A 19,259-nucleotide genomic window follows, 5' to 3' on the forward strand; every position below is an offset into this window, starting at 1 on the left:
AATTAGAGTTCAAGTGTTATTGAGTGATGTTTGATGATGATCCATTCGCAATCGATCAAGAGGTTTCTTGATATTATATACTTCATTCCCAACACCGTCGTGAGCTTGTCACCACCCGCTTAGACCTCTCCCTTTCCCGACGACGACGTTCGTCGCAAAATGAAGCCTCATGGAGATGATATCCCAAAGTCTTCTTAATAAATAGGAAACCCCTATTGGTCAGATTCCCGACGAGCCTCACGTCGGAAAGAATGGCTGTTGAGTTCGACCCCGCTTCCCCGGATTTTTGGAGCAGGCCAATGATGAGGGGGGGTTTGTCGATTACTTGCCTATCACGACGGCAATAATTGCCTGGTTGGTGTTTATTCACAAGAGGAACTGTAACAGGAGTACGCGGTAGAGTCTTGATAAGGGATATAGTAGACGTATATAAGAGAGGCAGATGTTGTAGTTGGGTGTCTCTTCAACCCTCATCTTACCTCTGAATCAACACTCAACTATCCTCTCTACTCGAACAACTTCAACACTTTCAAAATGCCTATCTACCTCAGCATGCAGCGCGTCCGCTTCTCAAGCCCAGACGCCTATGAAAAGTTCAAAGTCCTCTTCGCAGACACACGCCGCCACCTCATGACGCTTCCCGGATTCCTACACCTCACCTGGTGGGAGCACCCGGACGACAGGAGCTGGTACAATGAATGCAGCTTCTGGACGAGCCGCGGAGCCCTGTACGACTGGCACAAGAACACGTACCACAAGTACTGCAAGACGTGGGCTGCTAACGGCGCCATCATGGAGGATATCATTACAAACTTTGAGCTCGTCGGAACTCGGCTCTTGCGCGTCTGCCCTGTCTGCAACCATACGCAAGATAAGAAATACAACCTTGCGGAGGAGCAGGCTGTTCTTCATGAGCAGTGCCCCGAATGCGGGTTCCACTTCCCCGTCCTCGAGGAGACGCCCTCAAGCTTTGCTGTCTTTAAGGACGTGCCGGGGTTAACGGGGACTGAGAAGTCTAGTGGGGTCAAGATTGAAGGAAAAGAGGGGGAGGAGCACAAGCAATAGCGGTGATGCTGTGATGTATGTGGAGTTGGTGAGATGCAAGTCAGGGGCGTTGTGGAGCTGTAGATACATGAATGAGAACAACTACATTTGAACAAACCATTGCATATATGAAGTGACTCTTAAAGAATGTCCCTCAGTGTATTGAACCAAAAGATTATCGCGATCGATCTGAGTTTGCGACTTGAGCCAAGTCTTGCGTCTCGTACCTCTGCGAATAGCTGCCGTGATGTTGTGTAAGACTGCACCCCTGTGCCTGAGACTCTCGGGATGAAACAAAACCCCGGAATCAGCAACACCGATCATCTCAGCTCACTTACAAATGCCAGCGTGTGCTTCATCCTACTAACGTTGACGTAGAAAAGACAGTAGTATCATTTAAGGAGGTAACCCGGCTGTCGGAAACCTCGCTTGCCGGAAAACTGACCAATAGCGTGACGAGGGGTATTGGGATAATTGATATCCGGAGTGATAGCTCACAGGCAACGTTAGTAGATCTCCCACGCAGATAGGCAGAAATTACCCATATTGGGATATTTAAATTATCCAAAAGGGGTTGGTTTTGGGAATCACTTGGATCGTCCCTCGGTGTAATTGTCGCAATGATAAGATAGGGCGATCCTTCAATGCTTGTCTTTGACAACGTCCTCAATCAACCACAGGAGGCTGATAATAGGCTTCAACCTCAACTACCGCTCTACGTAGTGGCAGAGTTACACCAAGCTGGCCAGCACCTCACAAGGCTGATCCGGGAGCCCGGAACCCTTGAGGGGCGTCTTCCGTTGCAGTAGCATTCAACGGACTCGAGAGCTGTGATGAATCAGTTATCAGCACCCAGAGCTAGACCATGATCGCCTTGACGAAGCCTCGATCACCCTTGGAATGGCGTGATGTTGCGTATTGCGGGGTGATTAGAGTTCATTAGCCCCAGAACATGGCGATAACCAAGGCGAATCATGATTCATCCCTCGCCGCAACCTGGATGAGAAGGGAAAAGCCTCGCCGCTGGCAGTTGCTCGGCAGTTTGTTATCTTCACCGAGGCCATGTTGACCATTCAGATCTGTCCCCTGAACCCCAGATTCTTGACCTCACCTCACCGTAGATCCCACGCATCGTGGCGCCCGTTGTTCTGGACCCCTGCCTCTCCAATCTCCCCGCTGTCCATGTAAGCTGGAATAGACACATGCATGGAGCTTCCCGTCCCTCTTCGCTTAAGCTCATGGCTTCTCTGGTAACCCTTGTGGTGAGGTTGCGTGGCCAGCATCGTTGCTCAACAGCACCCTGCATCCGCAATTCTTCACTTTCCGCATCTTGACGTTCATACCTCCTTGAAGCACCCCATCATGCCCGATCGCAGTACCCCAAAGGCAACTCCTCCTCCGCGGCGAGGACGAGGGGCTGCCAGATCACGACTGGGCTGTGTCACCTGCAAAGGACGCCATGTTCGATGCGATGAGGCATATCCTGTATGCAGTCACTGCTCTCGACTTCAGCTTGAATGCCGTTATCTACGGCGGCCACGAGGGAATCACAATGTAGGAAGGACAACGACTGTGGACTTACAGCCAAGACCACAAAGGAAGCTTCTGCCGTTACCAAGCTCCTCAGTTCCTCCCCCCATGCCAATGGATAGCCCCTCTCCGATGACCTCTTCGAATACCAACAACGAGGATCAAGGCCCGTTCACCCTCACCGAAGACCACATGGCACAATTCATGTCTTTGCCTTGGTTGGATGACTCGATGGCCGTGTTTGGACACGGAGTTCGTGAAGTTCCTGATCTTGGCACGACCTGGACTGGAGAATTTGGAGGTTTCTTGGAACCTACAACTTCAGCGTCTCTCGACGGTGAAAGTCAGGAAAGGCTGAGCTCGTTGCCTTGTATCGAGTTGGAACGTGGTCCTGGAAACCTCCCGACACCAATCCCGTCAACTATCAGAACCTTGCCTCACTCCCATTCTGATGCCGAACCAACGACGAATCCCCCTGTGCTGTCGAAAGAGGTCCTTACGAGAACCGATCAAAAACACTATGGCAACTCTCGGCAGAGTACAAAGAATGTCTCTCAGGACTATCTTTCAACCCAAAGCTCGGATGACCTGGCCATGTTCGGGAACATCATGCAACCCCCGGCTGCTATGTTGATGGGCGGCATCAGGCGATGGCGATACCTCCAGAGATATCTTCTTGGCCTGGGCTCAAAGAATAATGCTGTCATGAATGCTCTCCTGTGCCTTGAAGAGGTTTTGGCTCGTGATGACTCCGACGCCTGCGACCAAGCTTCAGATTCAGACGACAGCGCCAACAGAATCGCTGAGCGCTATGAGGCAGCTAAGAGACAGGTTATCAATCAAGCCTCAGGGAAGCATCATCTTGGGGAACAAGAAATGAACGAACTCCTCGCAGCCGTCTTCCTGTTGGCTTGGATTCAGGTCATACGTGACCGGGGCACCGAGCGAAGCGACTCCACGTTTCCTTGTGACCAAGCCGACGTCATCATCAGTAGCGGCTGCAACTGGAACTGGTACTCTCGACAGTTGCTCTCTTGGTTCAATTCGCTTGATAGCAAGGCCACGCATCTTGGGGGGTCCCCGCTCCTTTCGTCCAAGGCTCTCAACATCGTCTCCCGCTATCCGATCCAGATCGTCAGCTGCAACTATGAGGAGTCCAAAGAAAGGCAAAATTCCCTTGGAGGCCAAGAGGATTTCCAAACCATGTCGGCCGGGTCTGTGACAGACGTCTCGGAGCACGGAGATAGCGCAACAGTGGTCCCCGCTTTGACAACGGTTGATGTCAAGGAGATTGTGCTCCGTGCCATTCTCCAGCCAGCCGCAGAGTGGTACCTACAGACACAGGCCTACTTCCGGCACATAGGATCTCTTGATAAGCATCATCGTTCAAGGTTTACACCAGACGACGAGCTTGAAGTTGCGCTGGTGGGCAAGCAGCTCCAGGCCGAACTATGGGATCTCTGGGCCCAACGGCCATCCGCCATATCGCTTACTGCTGACGATCTCTCAAAGACTGTGGCGCCAGACATGGCAACTCGCCTTGAAGAGATCTTCAGCGTGTACCTCGCCAGTTTTTGGATCCTCTTTGTCTATCTTCATCGCGTAAGCTGGTGGCATCTGGCTCATACCTCAACAGTGGAGGGAGCATTGAACGAGACGTGGGAGTTCATGCAACGGTCATACGGTGAGCGAGATGATTGTGGCCAGTACAAGACTGTTCACCCTGCCCTCATGTGGCCCGTCTTTGTATTTGGTGCTGAATGTCCAGACGAATCAAGAAGACAATGGGCGATTGCGCAGCTCAGAGGCCTGGCAAAGCCCAGGCCAGTGTTGGAGGTAGAAAATGGGGAGCTCGATACGCTTCCGGCATTCCGGATGAGCCGCGGGGCGACAAAGAATGCGAAGAGGGTGGCGCTGCTGCTCGAGTCTCTAATTGAGAAGCAAGGGGAGATCCGTGGCCGAGTTGATGATAGGGATCTTGCTATGGAGATGTTTGGGTGCCATTTCTCGATAGTATAGTTACCCATAGCTGAGATACGTGGCAATTCGAGTAGCTTCCATGTCATGTACAGTCTCAAGGCTGCGTCCAGAGCCTATACTGCAAGGAAACGAGTCATGATCTGTCTATCCATGCGGTATTCAGTGGCGTGATGCTGTTTGAGCCTGATTCATTGTGTAATCGAGGGAAGTGGTGTCGTGTCTTTTGTGGGCATGCCTAGTCCGGACTTCCGACCCGGATTTGTGCTGTCAATCCGCTGGTCGCTGCAGGAAGTTCCCTTGATGCTCATCAAAGGAGAATGAAAGATGACAGACAGTGGTTTGTCATTTCCGAACAGAATCAACGACCGTTGATGGTTGCTGTAGGGAAGCGAGGAGTGGAGAGGAGACAGGCAGGAGGATGAGCTGCATTCCCTTAGTGTACGGAGACCATGCCCAAAGATGGCTGGAGAAGACACCCATCAACTGATGTGCGTCGTCTAGAAGGCTTCGAAACATCATCTTCTTGCGCAACAAGCCTGCACACTTGTTGATGCTGGTAGCACATCGGCAAGGGCCGTACCCCTCCGATTTTTTGTGAGCCGAGGCATGCATCCCAATACCCCTACTGTTCCTGAAGCCATGGAACCTTTGTCTGTTTCGCGTCAATTTCGAGGATGGCGTAGGTTACAATGGCGGTTTTTCGGCATTGACAAAGAGAGCGACCTTATCGCGACATCGCTATCATGCTCGAATCCGGTGCCAGTATAGGAAGGAGCTAGGAATTCCCAATGTCGCAAGGACTTTTGCAGCCGGGATTCTAGGCTTGACTCTCTTGCAATGGCGATTGAAGCTAGTGGCTGGTCTGAGGGTGGTCGTTGACGAGAAAGAAGGCAAGGGTCCTCGGAGCATCGCGAGCTAGGCCGTCTCATTGTTGATCATGCCCGTTTCAAGATATGTCTTGATTCCCTGGTCATGAACCAGGCTGTCACCTCCCTGGCTGCATCTAGGGTGAGTTCATCTCCCCACAGTCAAAGCTCGTCGAGTTGACAGTTGCAGATCGTCCAACTGACAATCAATCCTTGCAGTAGATTGCATCAGCCACCTATCCACAGAGCTGGGGATGACTTCATTGTCCGAGTCATCCAAGGTCAGCCAGATGAACAATCAACTACAGCCCATGACACTGTCAAGGCTCTCTCAGATGAAACAGGCAGCGATCCCGCTACGGAGATCCTTAGGATTCGAGCGGGCCGAGGCAACTTTGCGGCGTAGTTTCGGGAGACTGCCGGGCCAAGCGACGGTCGAAGGATGGAGAGAGCGGAAGCAAGGGGTGGAGGATGACAACCAATGACGGACTTGAGCACAATATGGTGGATGGCCAAGACAAAAGGATGGCCCAACCGTTGAGATCTCCTGACCAAGACAACGCAAAAGGTCTCTCTGATGGATGGTTGTGTGTTGTCGTGGGGGCTGCCTATTCTTCCGAGGATGGCTTCAAAGGCGGGGGTGGAGCCTTGTTTAATGTCGATACAAGCAAGGCCTGGGCCCTGGCCCGATAAGCCAAGGCGACGGTGCAAAGGAAAATGTCAAACGACAAGCAATCCCCTGTGAACTTTTGTAACATCTGGAAGGAGGTTGTTGATAGCGATTGCATGAACCATCCTTGCAAAAGACGTGGCGTGTTGAAAGAAACAGGGATGGAGCAGCAAAGTTGGCCGCTACGGATCGGTGAAGAGTGAGAAGGAGGGGACGGGAGACGGAAAGCGGAAGGAAACCACGGCCCACTGAAAGCTTAGGGGAGTCTGCCCTTGATTTTAGTGGACGTCCGCTATAATTTGCTTGATTATCGGGAGGCGTCAGCCCTAAGGCTGCTGAGTCTTGTCTTGAACGGCCCGCTGAATCGTGGCTTTCATTGAAGACAGGACCTGCCCGAGGTCTGGGCGTGAGTGAGGATCGATCCTGCCTCATCTTGGCATCTTGGCGGGCGATCTCCTCCACTTCTTTCCGTCCCATCTCCAGCTCTCATCTCCACTTTTACCTTCTACCAACATCTTCATCTCAACACCACGACCACGATCGCAACAGGCTCAAGGAGCCAGGATGTCAAGTCCTAGACGCCAGGTGCGTGAAGGATGTACGTGCTGTAGGATCAGGAACCTGTGGTAGCGCCGAAATTAGCTGCGATTGGCTAAAGGCTATCCTCGGCCAACATCTCCTCTTGATATCACGCCGCCCTCGACACCTGGCAAGGCTTCTTGGCCAAGATCAACTCCCATCAGCTTAGCCTCATCCGCAAGCCAAGACGGATATCCAAATATCTCCGTCCTTGGCAACACCCGAGGAGGCCTGCCGTGGTATTGATGCGCACCAACACGGCTCAAATACCCTAAACAGGAAGTTGACTTGGCCATCGACCTTGGTTATGTGGCCCGGGGCTAAGGTGTGTAGTCCTTCTCGGCCGGCTCTTGGCCCTGGTAGGGCTAATCAATCCAGGGGTTTCCCGTACCGGTCTTGAAGGTGCTCAACTTGCAGAGAGAGAAACTACCCGGTTCGGCAGACCTTTGGGCGCTTGGCTCTAAGCCTCCTAGTGACAACCGCAACAACAACCTTCGGTTTATGCATCATTTACGGACCGATCCTTGACTCCGAGTGGCCATGTTCCTGTTCACACCTCCCAATCAACGGCTCTAAGACATCCGCCTTCCCTTCCGAGCCATGTCTAGCAACTAGTTCTCTACACCAAGTCACTGCCGTGACGGGAACTTCACAACTGGAACAACACCAGTCATGTGGCTATTCTAGCCTCTACTTGCTCACTTATGTCGATCTTGAACAGGTCAGGGGAGTTTTCGATATGACTAGGCTACTAGGGCATATCACCTTCGCCGGGTCCGCCAACAGTGCTTCATCCTGTCTCCCTCACTTTACGGCTTGCCGATGTCTCTCAATTCATTCCATCAATCGGTCGATTCACACCCCTCCAGGGTGTTATATCCAGCCCCAGTTTTGAGATCCTGGCCACATTATCAGGGTATCGTCATGGTAGAGGCCAATACATCCTCTCGAGCCTCTGACGTTTGGCCGCAGGCCTGATGTTTGCATTTCAAGAACTTTTGAGCTCCTGCCATCGCGAAGGACCTCTGGTGCTTCACTTCGTCACATCTCTCCTTCCTCTTTGCGATTGGTACTGTCGACTACAGTGCGATGACAGCGTCAAAGACATCTCCTCTTCTCCGGAAGAGGAAGTTGACGACAATCTTCCCCTCTATCATGCAGCTGAGGAAGCTCCATGTCTGAGAATGATTGCAGGATGACCATGGGTCTACTCTTTGAAAGCGTGGGTAGAAGAACCATGATACCATAGATGGACATGGGAGCATCATTTCAACGACTATATAAGATGGCATGCCTCCTCTCCAACAGACGTGTCTTCTCATCCTCACACACTTCAGCATCAGCAACCCCTTCTCTGCCCCTTTCTCTCAAACATCTTTGCAATGGTCAACTTCAAGAACCTCGCTATCGCTGCGACTACCCTCTTCGGGTTCGCCCTGGGTGCTCCCGTGGCACAGGGTGAGAGCGGCAAGGTCGTTCCAGGCAGCTACATCGTCACTCTCAAGCCTGATGCTAAGGCTTCAGAGCTCACTAGCCACCTCAAGTGGGTCGATGATGTTCACAAGCGCAGCCTCACCAAGCGTGATACCGACAACGGCGTCGAGAGGACCTACGATGGCAAGTATGGCTTCAAGGGCTATGCTGGCACCTTCGATAAGGAGACCATCCAGGAAATCAAGGACAACCCCCTTGTGAGAATGCCCCATCTTTACTGCTTTGACCAAATGACACTAATGCAACTGACAGGTTGAACTTGTTGAACAAGATCGTGTCTGGACCCTCGACTGGATCAAGGAAGAGCAGGAGGAGGCTCATGTGCAGAAGAGGGCCTTGACCACCCAGTCGAGCGCCACCTGGGGCCTTGGAACTGTCTCGCACCGCTCTCGAGGTTCTACCAGCTACATCTACGACACCAATGCTGGTCAGGGCACTTATGCCTATATTATTGACACGGGCATTCGAGCTACCCACAACGAGTTTGAGGGTCGTGCTACTGCTGCTTGGACTGCCTTCAGCGGCGACAACGCTGACACCATTGGACACGGCACCCATGTTGCCGGCACGATCGCCGGAAAGACATACGGCGTTGCCAAGAAGGCCAACATTATTGCTGCCAAGGTCTTCCAGGGGGATTCGTCGACCACTGCGATTATCCTGTCTGGATTTAACTGGGCTGTCAATGATATCATCAGCAAGGGGCGCACCACCAAGTCAGTCATCAACATGTCCCTGGGTGGTGGGTACTCGGCTTCTTTCAACAACGCTGTCGAGTCTGCCTCCAGCTCTGGTGTCCTCTCCGTCATCGCTGCCGGAAACGAGGCGCAGAATGCCGCTAACACCTCCCCTGCCTCGGCTCCTAGCGCTGTGACCGTCGGTGCCATCGACAGCAACTGGGCCATCGCCAGCTACTCCAACTACGGCACCGTCCTCGACATCTTTGGCCCCGGCAGCAGCGTCCTCTCTGCGTGGTACACGAGCGACTCGGCCACCAACACCATCAGCGGAACCTCGATGGCTACTCCCCACATCGTCGGCCTTGCTCTGTATGGCATCTCGGTTCAAGGTGTGTCTGGAGTCAGTGGCGTCACCAACTGGCTCAAGACGACGGCCACCTCTGGCAAGATCACGGGCAGCCTCCGCAGCTCCCCCAACCTCATCGGCAACAACGGCAATTCGCTTCAGTAAATTCCCGCACAACAACACGTGAGGGATGAGGGCCAACTCATAAGCGATATGCGGGGGGAAGGGGGATGAGAGACGGAGGAAGAGAAGAGACAGATGAGTAAGAAGGACGCCAGGATGAATAAGGAGGACACTCTTTTGTTGGATCTGTCTATACCGAGTATCGGATATACAGACGTGGATTTCCTAGTGGAAGTTGTCGAGGTGGATGTCAGCTCTATGTTGGATCGTGGATCAGTATATAACATTGTCAGGAGGATCTGTACATATCATTGAATAGCTGCAGTACCATACACGCTCAATCCAAGACAATGGATGACATAACTCTTGTGCTTCTGTAGCCGCCTGTTGAGTGGCAAGCATATCCTAAGTTGAAGCCCCTGCTTTGTGCCATGCAGACGCCACAGTCGCGTTCAGCTGAGTTGTTTTTGACGAGATACACCAGCCTTATGCGAACGGGCTAGGCATGGGAACGGCTGTGGCGTCCTCTTCATTTCGGCTTCTAGAACCTGATGCCGCGCACCACGTGGTGCTCACGATCTCAACTTATTCCCGGCGATCTCAAACCCGAATAGGCACTCTGAAGCGCTGCAGCCTTTTCGGTCCGGATAGCAACTCAACCCATCCATCTCGCTTTCGCCCCCCGCAAGATCTCTCTCCCTCTTTTTTGAAGTTGGGGGAGGAATATCCGGGGATGACAAGCTTATCTATCAACATTGGGGTACAGCTGTTTAAAATGGACGACTTGGAAGTGATCGTCGACGATTTTGAAGGCATCGCCGAACTAGGCATTTCTAAACTCCCAAGCGGATCCGATCTTCTGAGCCGCAAGAAACAGCCCAGTTTCTTGGCTAGTGACTACCGTCACTCTTTGGTCCGGGTCTGCGGCTGAAGGGTGATTGACAAGGTGAAGGCACAGTGAACCAACAGCACAAACCCATCGACGCCTGACGATGGGCTTTGTCAAATCCCTCGGGAACAAAGCCGGATCCATGTTTGGTCCTCCAATACTCGGCTCAGAAATGCTTCTGCCTGGCCGTTCGACAGCGTATCCTGGCAAATCCTTGTCCAAGGTCACGGAGTACGATGCCAAGTTGAGAGCCTCACGGACAGAAGCCGCGGCCACAGATCAAACACCTCTTTTCCTTTTATCAATCTTTACGAAAAAGGCTCCACGGGAGTCGGGTGTGATCGGATGTCAAGCAAAGACTAGATGGAGAGAATCGGCCCAGGTGGAGTTGCAGTGTGGAAAACATGAGCCTTGGCCTCCTCTTGCGAGAACATTTGACTCCATTCCCACAAATCTCTTGATCTTTTAATCCCCACTCTCTTATTACCCCCGTCCCGCAAAACTGCGGGTTGGGTTTGGGGGTGTTTTTTTGGGGTCTCCTGATGCTGGGGGTGGTTAACCATGTAACGATGATCCCCATACCCTCCCCTTTGGTGGAGAAGAACAGGCTTCAGCACGTCGTAGCAAGGCCCGTTTTGACCAACTGCCGTGCTAGTCTGATGGAGCTGAGAGTGAGTGAGAAAAAAACAATAGAGACGGCGCGTGATGGTGTCAGTGCTTTTGTCAAGTTTTGTTAGTGCGTTTTTTGTAAGAGATTTCAAGCGTGTAAGTCGAGGATTATCGAACATGGCCTTTTTCGAGAACATGGAACTCGGGTAACGAGATGAACTATTAGTCAGTTAAACGCGTATCCATATAATTCATGACTACAAACTGAGCCATTGAGGATCCCTCCCTCACCGGCTCGTTACATTGACGTTACATCCATGACACTCGGATACGCCCGTCCAAACGTGAGATCAGTTGACGGGCCGCCTTTTCACTGCACATCTCAGTGGCTCTGGCAAGGTAAGACAGACGTCAACATGGCCTTCAGATACTCAGAAAGGCAGTCCCAAGCCTCTTGATGTCCAAGTATACAGGGACCGAGTAGCATCCATACGACCGGGCCTAGTGGTAGGCATTGCCTATTCTAGCGCTGATCTCCGAATCGGGGCATTCCACCCACCGAGCCGCCGGAGTCTCACCGAGGTGGCCCGGCCGCCGCCCCGGGGGTGGACGAGAATTCTTCCCGACCCCTGGGGATCCTCGCCTCTTTCCGGGTCTGGGGTCCCCGGATTGGCAAATAGCCTCCCTTCCCGCTGTGAGAGTAAGGCCCAAATGTCTCCAGGCTGGGGGGCATCAGATGCGGTCCTGCGGGGAGTCATGCGAACTGAGAGCAGCAGTAAGCTGTCACCGCGGAGGTGGATGATCGGATGGCAAGCCGTGGAGTCAGGTTGATAATCCCATATAAGAGAGAGCCTCATCCCCCTCTGAGGCTAACTCTTGGTCTAGGTCATCGAGACGGGGCTAGTGACTGGGCCTATATACCTCCATCTTTTAATCTATTCTTTTTTTCTACACTGCCTTTTGCACTGCTTCAGCGTCAGTAATCCTTCCATCATGGAGTCGACAGTCGAGGCGCGAACCAAGCTCGCCTACAAGAATCGGTGGAGGACTCTCTACAACAACCCCAAGCTCATCGTCATCGCCCTCTTTGCCTCGTCCGTCTCCCCGGATACCTCTCTCTGCTCAAAAGTTAACACTCTATAGATTTGGTGGTTTCGAATATGGCTACCAGCAAGGTGTCCTCGGCCAGTCCCTGGTCATGACTCGGTTCAAGGACAACTTCCCTTCCGTCGTCGAGTCATCCAGCGCCACCGGTTGGCTCACCTCCATTCTGCAGCTTGGTGGTATCTTGGGCTCGCTGTCCGCCGGTGTCCTCGGTGAGGTCATCTCTAGAAAGTACACCATGTTCTCAGCTTGCTGCTGGGTCATCCTGGGCAGCTACCTCTATGTTGGCGCCACATACCACAATCCTTCCATGCTCTACGCTGGTAGATTCTTTACTGGTATCGGTGTCGGAACTTTCTCTGGCGTTGGGTGAGTATTAGTTATGTTATGCGCGAGTGTTTGACTAACAGTCATCAAAAGCCCCCTATACAACGCCGAGCTCTCCTCCCCCGAACTCAGAGGTTTCCTCGTCTCCTTCTATCAATTCTGCACCATTCTCGGTATCATGCTTTCGTTCTGGATTGGATACGGTAGCAACTACATCGGCGGCCACGGCGATGGCCAGAGCAACCTCGCATGGATGCTCCCCTCTATCATTCAAGGAATCCCTGCCGTCCTCCTCGCCCTGGGTATCTGGTGGCTCCCCTTCTCTCCCCGATGGCTTGTCAAGAAGGGCCGTGATGAGGAGGCCATCAAGACCCTCTCATACCTCCGCAACCTTCCTGTCGAGCACGAACTTATTCAGGTCGAATACAAGGAGATCAAGGCCGAGTCTTTGTTTGAGCAGCGAGCCTTTGCCAAGCAGTTTCCCAACCTGGCTGCCAAGGAGCAGGGCAACATGTGGGTGCGAGAGTTTGCCCAGTACTACAATATCGTGCGAACCTGGGACAACTTCAAGCGCGTTGCTACGGCTTGGCTGGTCATGTTCTGGCAGCAGTGGAGGTAAGAACCAGTTTCTGCAAGGGAAGGAGCCAACTTACTAATGGGAAAACAGCGGTATCGACGCTATCATCTACTACGCCAGCCAAGTGTTTGAGAGACTCGGCCTTACCGGCGGAACCCAGGCCCTGCTTGCCACCGGTGTTACTGGTGTCGTTTTCTTTGTGTCGACCCTTCCTGCCATGGCTATTATCGATAAGGTGGGCCGCAAGCCCATGTTGTACGCCGGATCGGTCGTGATGTGGATTTCCATGGTGATCGCCGGAATCATCGTCGCCAAGTTTCAACACGACTGGGAATCTCACGCGGCAGCTGGCTGGGTAGCAGTTGCCTTCATCTGGGTCTATGTTGGAGCATTCGGAGCCACATGGGGGCCAGTTTCGTGGACTTTGGTTGCTGAAATCTTTCCTCTATCTATCCGATCGAAGGGTTCGTCGATCGGTGCGTCGAGCAACTGGGTATGTTTTCACACCTTCCAGATTGGGAAACAGCGATGACTAACCTAAAATTAAGCTTAACAACTTCGCGGTTGCCTTCTACGTTCCCCCGATGTTCGAGACCCTCGAATGGGGCACATACATTTTCTTCGCCGGTTTCCTCGCGTGCAGCATCGTCTGGCTGTACTTCTGCCTGCCCGAGACCAAGGGTGCAACTCTCGAGGATATGGACCGTATCTTTGGAAGCCGAACTGGTGAGGAGGATGCCAAGATGCTGGACGAGGCCCGCCATGACGTTGGTCTGGGACCCGAGTTTGAGATTGATGCTCTTAAGGCGGAGAAGATGCTTATGGAGGGCGAGGAAGCTGAGGCCAGACCTACTTCTCACCATGAGAATGCTTAGATAAAATGATTGTATAGCAGTATATCTTGAACTGGTTTTTGAACGAGTGTTACTCGTGGAACCTAGAGGAATACGAGATTTGGTTTATCCAAGACGGTACCAACTAGCCGGATGAGTCGATATGACTGCCATGAAGAACTTCAATCTATGAAATTTCAATTACGGCCTTAATTCGTGCCCAAATCCATAGAACCTACCTAGGAAGCAGATTTTCGATATCCCGAGTTGAGACGTAAAGTCCATTCCTAACACGCTTGTGGGGGCAAAACAATGTTTAGAAGAGACTTGACCGTTTTGTCATCCTAAGAGTGCTATCTTTAGGAGCTTCCGGTTTTTAATATAACCGTTAGACCTCCTTAAGGTTACTTATTTAAAGACAACCATAAATACTTACAAGAAGCATCTAGGGAAGAGCTCCCTGGTTGCCAAACCGTTGCTGGCCCGCCAACGGTCGGCTAGTGGGGCCACCTTAGCCTTATCCTTATCACCACCAAAAATCTGCCGCAGAGAATTTTCCTTGAACCAACATCACCATGGATGCAAACCACAGCAGCAACAAGCATGCTCCCACGAGTCTCGACGACCCGGTCGCGGCATAATCATTCTTGTTTGCTTCCAAAAGCGTAGGTACATCTTTTCTTTCTCTCTCCTCTCCGCAGCGTTCTCCCTCACAGCCACTCCCCCCTCCTCACGAGTCTTCCTCGCGAAGGTCTTCTACGGACGGCACGTTTTGTGTTATCCGCCTGAAGTAGGCTGAAGGGTGATTTAACAGCGAAAAGGGAAACCCTCCTTCGGGGGATGTTTCCTTTACTGCTGTAGCTGCCAGAAGAAAAAGGGCCATCATAGTCCGCGTCTGTTGGGTCGTCCATTTCGGTGGGATTGGCTTTATTCTACACAGGCGAGGCTCCAAGCGCTCCGACATTTCCGTGTTTTGTTGGTTGTGACCGTGTCACGCTTTGACACGTGCTTTGTAGTTTGGTGTTTATCATTGGAGGAAGAGGTTCTTCAATCAAGGTTGTGTCAAGTGGAAACTGTATTTCTATGCTCGACTACGTCATTGAGCTTCACTGCAGGCTTATCCTCAGATCATTTGTTCAATCAATCCAATTCATGCACAGTAACCACCTTCCATGCCTGAGACCGCCTCTTGATATGCCCACCGTTGTCACATTCGATCTTGCAGCACAACCACCTTCTGTAAAGCAACGCGCCCAAAATCACACCCTCCAACATGGTTGAAGAGTCCAAGTTCGGAAATCTTCCCCTCAGCACCAAGGGTTCTATCAACTGTGCTCTCACCGGTGCATCCCTCCTCAACACTCCCTATCTCAACAAGGGCTCTGCGTTTCCGGTGGAGGAGCGCCGCAAATTCAATCTCACCGGGTTGCTGCCTCAGGGCGTTCAGACGCTTGAGCAGCAGTGCAAGCGCGCGTACGACCAGTACTCGACCCGGCCAAACGACCTAGCCAAGAACACTTTTCTCACCTCACTAAAGGACCAAAATGAGGTGCTCTATTACAAGGTGGGAAACGCATCTTGGGAGGCGTGAGGAACTGTACTGATTGTCACAAGTTGATCCAACTCCATTTGGATGAGATGATGAGCGTTGTCTACACTCCAACCGAAGGCGACGCTATCCAGAACTACTCTCGTCTGTTTCGACGCCCAGAAGGCTGTTATCTCAACATTCATGAACAGGATCAAGTCCACGACAACCTGGCCCAGTGGGGAAATGCAGAGGATATCGACTACATCGTAGTGACTGGTCAGTTACACTCAACCATAAGGAAATATTCACTCACAAGTTATCACAGACGGCGAGGAGATCCTCGGCATCGGTGACCAAGGCGTTGGAGGCATCCTCATCTCTGTTGCCAAACTGGTCCTTACGACTCTCTGTGGAGGCGTTCACCCAAACCGTACCCTCCCTGTCGTCCTCGACTGTGGGACGGATAATGAGGAGCTCCTCAACGACGAACTGTACCTGGGCCTCAGAGAGAAGCGTGTCCGCGGCGAAGAGTACGGCAAGTTTGTTGACACCTTTGTCCAGTCGGCGAGGAAGCTGTATCCAAAGGCATACATCCACTTTGAGGACTTTGGTCTCAGCAACGGTCAGTTCATTCACCACGGCAAGCTCAATACATCCTAACGTGCATGCAGCGAGACGCCTTCTGGACCGCTATCGCCCAGACTTTGCCTGCTTCAACGACGATGTCCAGGGCACTGGCTGCGTGACCCTTGCCGCCATCATGGCAGGCCTCCACGTCAGCAAGCAAAAGTTCAAGGACCTCCGCATGGTTGTATTTGGAGCCGGAAGCGCCGGTCTCGGTATCGCGGATCAGGTGCGAGATGCCATCGCAACCGAGGGGGACATCAGCCACGAGGAGGCGTCGAAGCAGATCTGGTATGTTTACTATGAACTTTGACAATACTTAGCTCACACTCTGAAGGTTGATTGACAAGCCTGGTCTCCTCACGAGCGAGATAGAGGTTTCAGACGCACAAAAGAGCTTTGTCAAGGCCGCATCAGACTGGAAAGACAAAGACACCGATCTCCTCTCTGTCATCAAAGCTGTCCATCCCAACGTTCTCGTCGGCACGTCCACCGTCCCCGGGGCTTTCACCGAGGATGTCATCAAGGCTATGGCCGAGCATCACGAGCGCCCCATAGTCCTCCCTCTCTCCAACCCAACAAGACTCCACGAGGCTAAGCCCGAGGATATCCTCAACTGGACCAACGGCAAGGCCCTTGTGGCCACTGGCTCTCCTTTCCCGCCCGTCAAGGGTCCCTGGGGAGAGTCCGGCTCCGAAGTCACCATCGACATCGCAGAGTGTAACAATTCGGTCGTCTTCCCGGGTATCGGCCTGGCCTGCGTGCTCTCTCGTGCGGAGCACCTGACAGACCGTATGCTCGTCGCCGCAGTAGAGGCCGCGGCCTCACTAAGCCCTGCACTCAAGGATCCTACAGCCCCTCTGCTGCCAGATGTCAACTCGGTGCGAGATGTCAGCGTTCGCATCGCTCGACATGTGATCCAGGTGGCTCTCAACGATGACGAGGCAACACAGGAGGGCATCCCTGAGGAGGACAAGGAGCTGGAGGAGTGGATCAGAGAACAGATGTGGAATCCAGCGTACCGGCCGTTGAAGTTTGTCGAGATGGAGACAGCAACCAGAGAAGCAAGGGGAGAGCTAAAGCGGGCGGGAACAGTTCATCGCACCGGCCATTTGTAAGGGGCACAGCGGAATGTAGATGAGATGTGCATATAGACGTGAGATAGAATAGTCAACCGGTTTATTTAGAGACTCGAGATACTATTAATGCCATCCCAGCAAAACTTGACTCCAACACTGCCAAACAGGAAACACCAATATTCAATCAGTCTCCCAGGCTAATCAGGAAGCTCTGGGAATAGTTACACTTGAGAGTCGCCAACCCCAACGCCCGACCTACCTTGCGATACAGCGCTTCTAGCGTCTATGACACTGGCAGGGGCAATCAGATAACACCAGCCCGAGCTGCCTCACCGGCATTGTCCTGAACCAGGTCTTCCATCCTCCTCTTGCCCTTGCCCAGGCCACCCTCACCAACACCCATGCGACGAGCAACGTATCTCTGGGCGACAATGCCAACCGAGAGATTCAGAAGCTCCTCAAGCCACTCAGCAACCCATTCTCGAGGATCGACACCACCGCTCTCAATGATATCTCTAATCTCCTCGGGAACGTTGATTTCCGATACATCACCCTCCTCACCGGAGCGAGGGGTGAGGGGACCGGCAGAATCAAGCCACTGAACCCATCGAGCGGGGACAGTCTGGCTGACCGTGTAAAACTCAATGTCGTGGACAGGATCCAGGATGAAGACGGCGAAGCAAATGAGCTCCTCGTTCTCCTCCTGGTTCTCGACTGCGGAGGAGTCCTTCTCCTTCTCAGCGGAGGCAGTGCGAGCAAACAAGGTCTTGTCGTCATCCACAGTGATGGCCTGAACGGCCAAGAACAAGTCCGAAGTTCGGACAGGGTTGCTCTCGCTCACATCTTCAGTGGCCTTGTGCTTGGCTTCCTCCAGTCCGCCGTTGGCAGCAAAGTATTCGTTGGCATACGATTCGGCGTTGGCGCGGCACAGCTTGGTTCCCTCGGCCAGACCTTTAATCAAGCCAAGCTCACGGGGAGAATCAGCCTGCCTCCACCAAGGACCATCGTGCCACCCAGCAGCGTTGTCGGTGCTGCGTCGCGAGTGGCTCTCCTGACCACGCTGGACGACGAGAAGATCGCCGCCTTCGACCTGCGACATGACATGGCCAAAGACATTGTGGATGAGAGGGTCAAGAGAGGGGTAGCCGACAAGATCGTGGGTGATGTGGATGAGGAGTCGCTCGTGGGAGCTGATAGGGGGCGCGAGGGTGTGGAGGATGTTGGTAAAGGTGGGAAGAGCTCGATGTCGCAGCTCATCACCTAGGTCCTCGATCAGCGTCGTCATAAGGGCGGATGTCTGGGATTGTACATACCATAAGTTCGGAGGGTGGTGACATCAAGTCCCCTGATGCCCTTAACCTGGTCCGCCCACTTCTTGGCCTCCTCGTTCTGCTGGATTTGCGTGACGGCAGCCTCTGCCTGCTTCATGGCAGTGCTGGCGGTGGAAAGAATGCTACCCCACCATCCTCCGCCAGATTGCTGAGGAGCGGGCTGCGCAGGCTCAGGTGCGGGCTTCTTCTCGGCTTCATGGAGCTCAGAGCTGGTGGCACTTGGGGTGAAGCTGGCCCTCAAGCTGCGTGCGCTGTCGGTCGACTTACGAGGGTCACCAGCGGGAGGTGTCGCAGTAGATCGGCGGGCGGCATCCTTGAGCCGGGGTGTATGAGGTCGCGACGGCTGTTCAGCGGCCAGTTCGGACTCGAGGTCAGCAAGAATGTCCTGGTCGGCAATGGCCTTGGAGGCGGCAGATGTAGGCTTGGCCTTTGTGGTCTTTGTGGGCTTGGTGTCAATGCCTGAGAAGAGGTCGTCGAGGTTGTCGTCGTCGGCGGCCTTTGTCTTCTTGGGCGCCATGGTGAAGGGTGATGGCTAGTTGAGACGACGCTAGAAAGGAACGCGGTGCCGTAGAGGGCGCTTGCTGGTTAGATGGAGGTTGAAGTTGCGATGGTTGGAAGATGGAGGCGGGGGGGTTGATATGTATGTGTATGTGTACTCGTAAGAAGGTTGTTTGGCGCGGAAACGGAAACGGCAAGGGATGGTTGGAGCTTGGGAAGGTACGAGGCAGCAAGGGTCCAATGGGCCTGGGACTGAGAGGAGACGATAGAAGAGAGCACAACAGGGGATGCTACAACGTTGAATAATTTTTGGTAGATAGTAAGAACCTAGTATTTGAGTACCGTTTCAGTTCGAATTAATACATGATTTTAATTTCGGAGCAATTCTACAAGTTGTCAACCTCAAGAGTCGAGGTGTATTTATGTCGAGTGTATACCTGATGGTTACAAAAAAAACAGATCTAGCCGCAGTGCGTCTAAGCGGGAATCAGGAACTTAGCCCAGGTACTCCCCGCGTACTGGGGCGACTTACAGCAGCAGACCAG

At 53.0% G+C, this 19,259-nt stretch overlaps 6 protein-coding genes across 6 annotated transcripts; 5 read left to right on the forward strand and 1 right to left on the reverse strand.

The window, feature by feature from the left end:
• Positions 1 to 534: 534 nt before the first annotated feature.
• Positions 535 to 1,065, forward strand: LRP88_08911 (antibiotic biosynthesis monooxygenase family protein; the record flags this gene model as incomplete). Its single annotated transcript, XM_083245408.1, has 1 exon — positions 535 to 1,065. One exon carries the CDS (start codon positions 535 to 537, stop codon positions 1,063 to 1,065), a length of 531 nt encoding a protein of 176 aa, XP_083099902.1.
• Positions 1,066 to 2,706: 1,641 nt separating this feature from the next.
• LRP88_08912 (uncharacterized protein) lies at positions 2,707 to 4,593 on the forward strand (the record flags this gene model as incomplete). Its single annotated transcript, XM_083245409.1, has 1 exon — positions 2,707 to 4,593. One exon carries the CDS (start codon positions 2,707 to 2,709, stop codon positions 4,591 to 4,593), a length of 1,887 nt encoding a protein of 628 aa, XP_083099903.1.
• A 3,458-nt stretch (positions 4,594 to 8,051) lies between these two features.
• On the forward strand, positions 8,052 to 9,354 carry LRP88_08913 (peptidase S8/S53 domain-containing protein; the record flags this gene model as incomplete). The annotated part of the gene is made up of 2 exons (XM_083245410.1): positions 8,052 to 8,360; positions 8,416 to 9,354. The coding sequence occupies 2 exons, from the start codon at positions 8,052 to 8,054 to the stop codon at positions 9,352 to 9,354; spliced, it is 1,248 nt and encodes a 415-aa protein (XP_083099904.1).
• Positions 9,355 to 11,803: 2,449 nt separating this feature from the next.
• LRP88_08914 (general substrate transporter) lies at positions 11,804 to 13,693 on the forward strand (the record flags this gene model as incomplete). The annotated part of the gene is made up of 5 exons (XM_083245411.1): positions 11,804 to 11,904; positions 11,954 to 12,283; positions 12,335 to 12,856; positions 12,909 to 13,311; positions 13,367 to 13,693. 5 exons carry the CDS (start codon positions 11,804 to 11,806, stop codon positions 13,691 to 13,693), a joined length of 1,683 nt encoding a protein of 560 aa, XP_083099905.1.
• A 1,231-nt stretch (positions 13,694 to 14,924) lies between these two features.
• LRP88_08915 (NAD-dependent malic enzyme) lies at positions 14,925 to 16,924 on the forward strand (the record flags this gene model as incomplete). Its single annotated transcript, XM_083245412.1, has 5 exons — positions 14,925 to 15,215; positions 15,266 to 15,458; positions 15,508 to 15,804; positions 15,854 to 16,097; positions 16,174 to 16,924. The coding sequence occupies 5 exons, from the start codon at positions 14,925 to 14,927 to the stop codon at positions 16,922 to 16,924; spliced, it is 1,776 nt and encodes a 591-aa protein (XP_083099906.1).
• Positions 16,925 to 17,189: 265 nt separating this feature from the next.
• Positions 17,190 to 18,733, reverse strand: LRP88_08916 (protein MTC1; the record flags this gene model as incomplete). The annotated part of the gene is made up of 2 exons (XM_083245413.1): positions 17,190 to 18,145; positions 18,199 to 18,733. 2 exons carry the CDS (start codon positions 18,731 to 18,733, stop codon positions 17,190 to 17,192), a joined length of 1,491 nt encoding a protein of 496 aa, XP_083099907.1.
• Between the last annotated feature and the right edge of the window lie 526 nt (positions 18,734 to 19,259).

This window comes from Fusarium phalaenopsidis (genome assembly GCF_050370095.1).
Source record: "Fusarium phalaenopsidis strain FUZ10S chromosome Unknown contig_32302, whole genome shotgun sequence".
Classification (NCBI taxonomy): Eukaryota; Fungi; Ascomycota; class Sordariomycetes; order Hypocreales; family Nectriaceae; genus Fusarium; species Fusarium phalaenopsidis.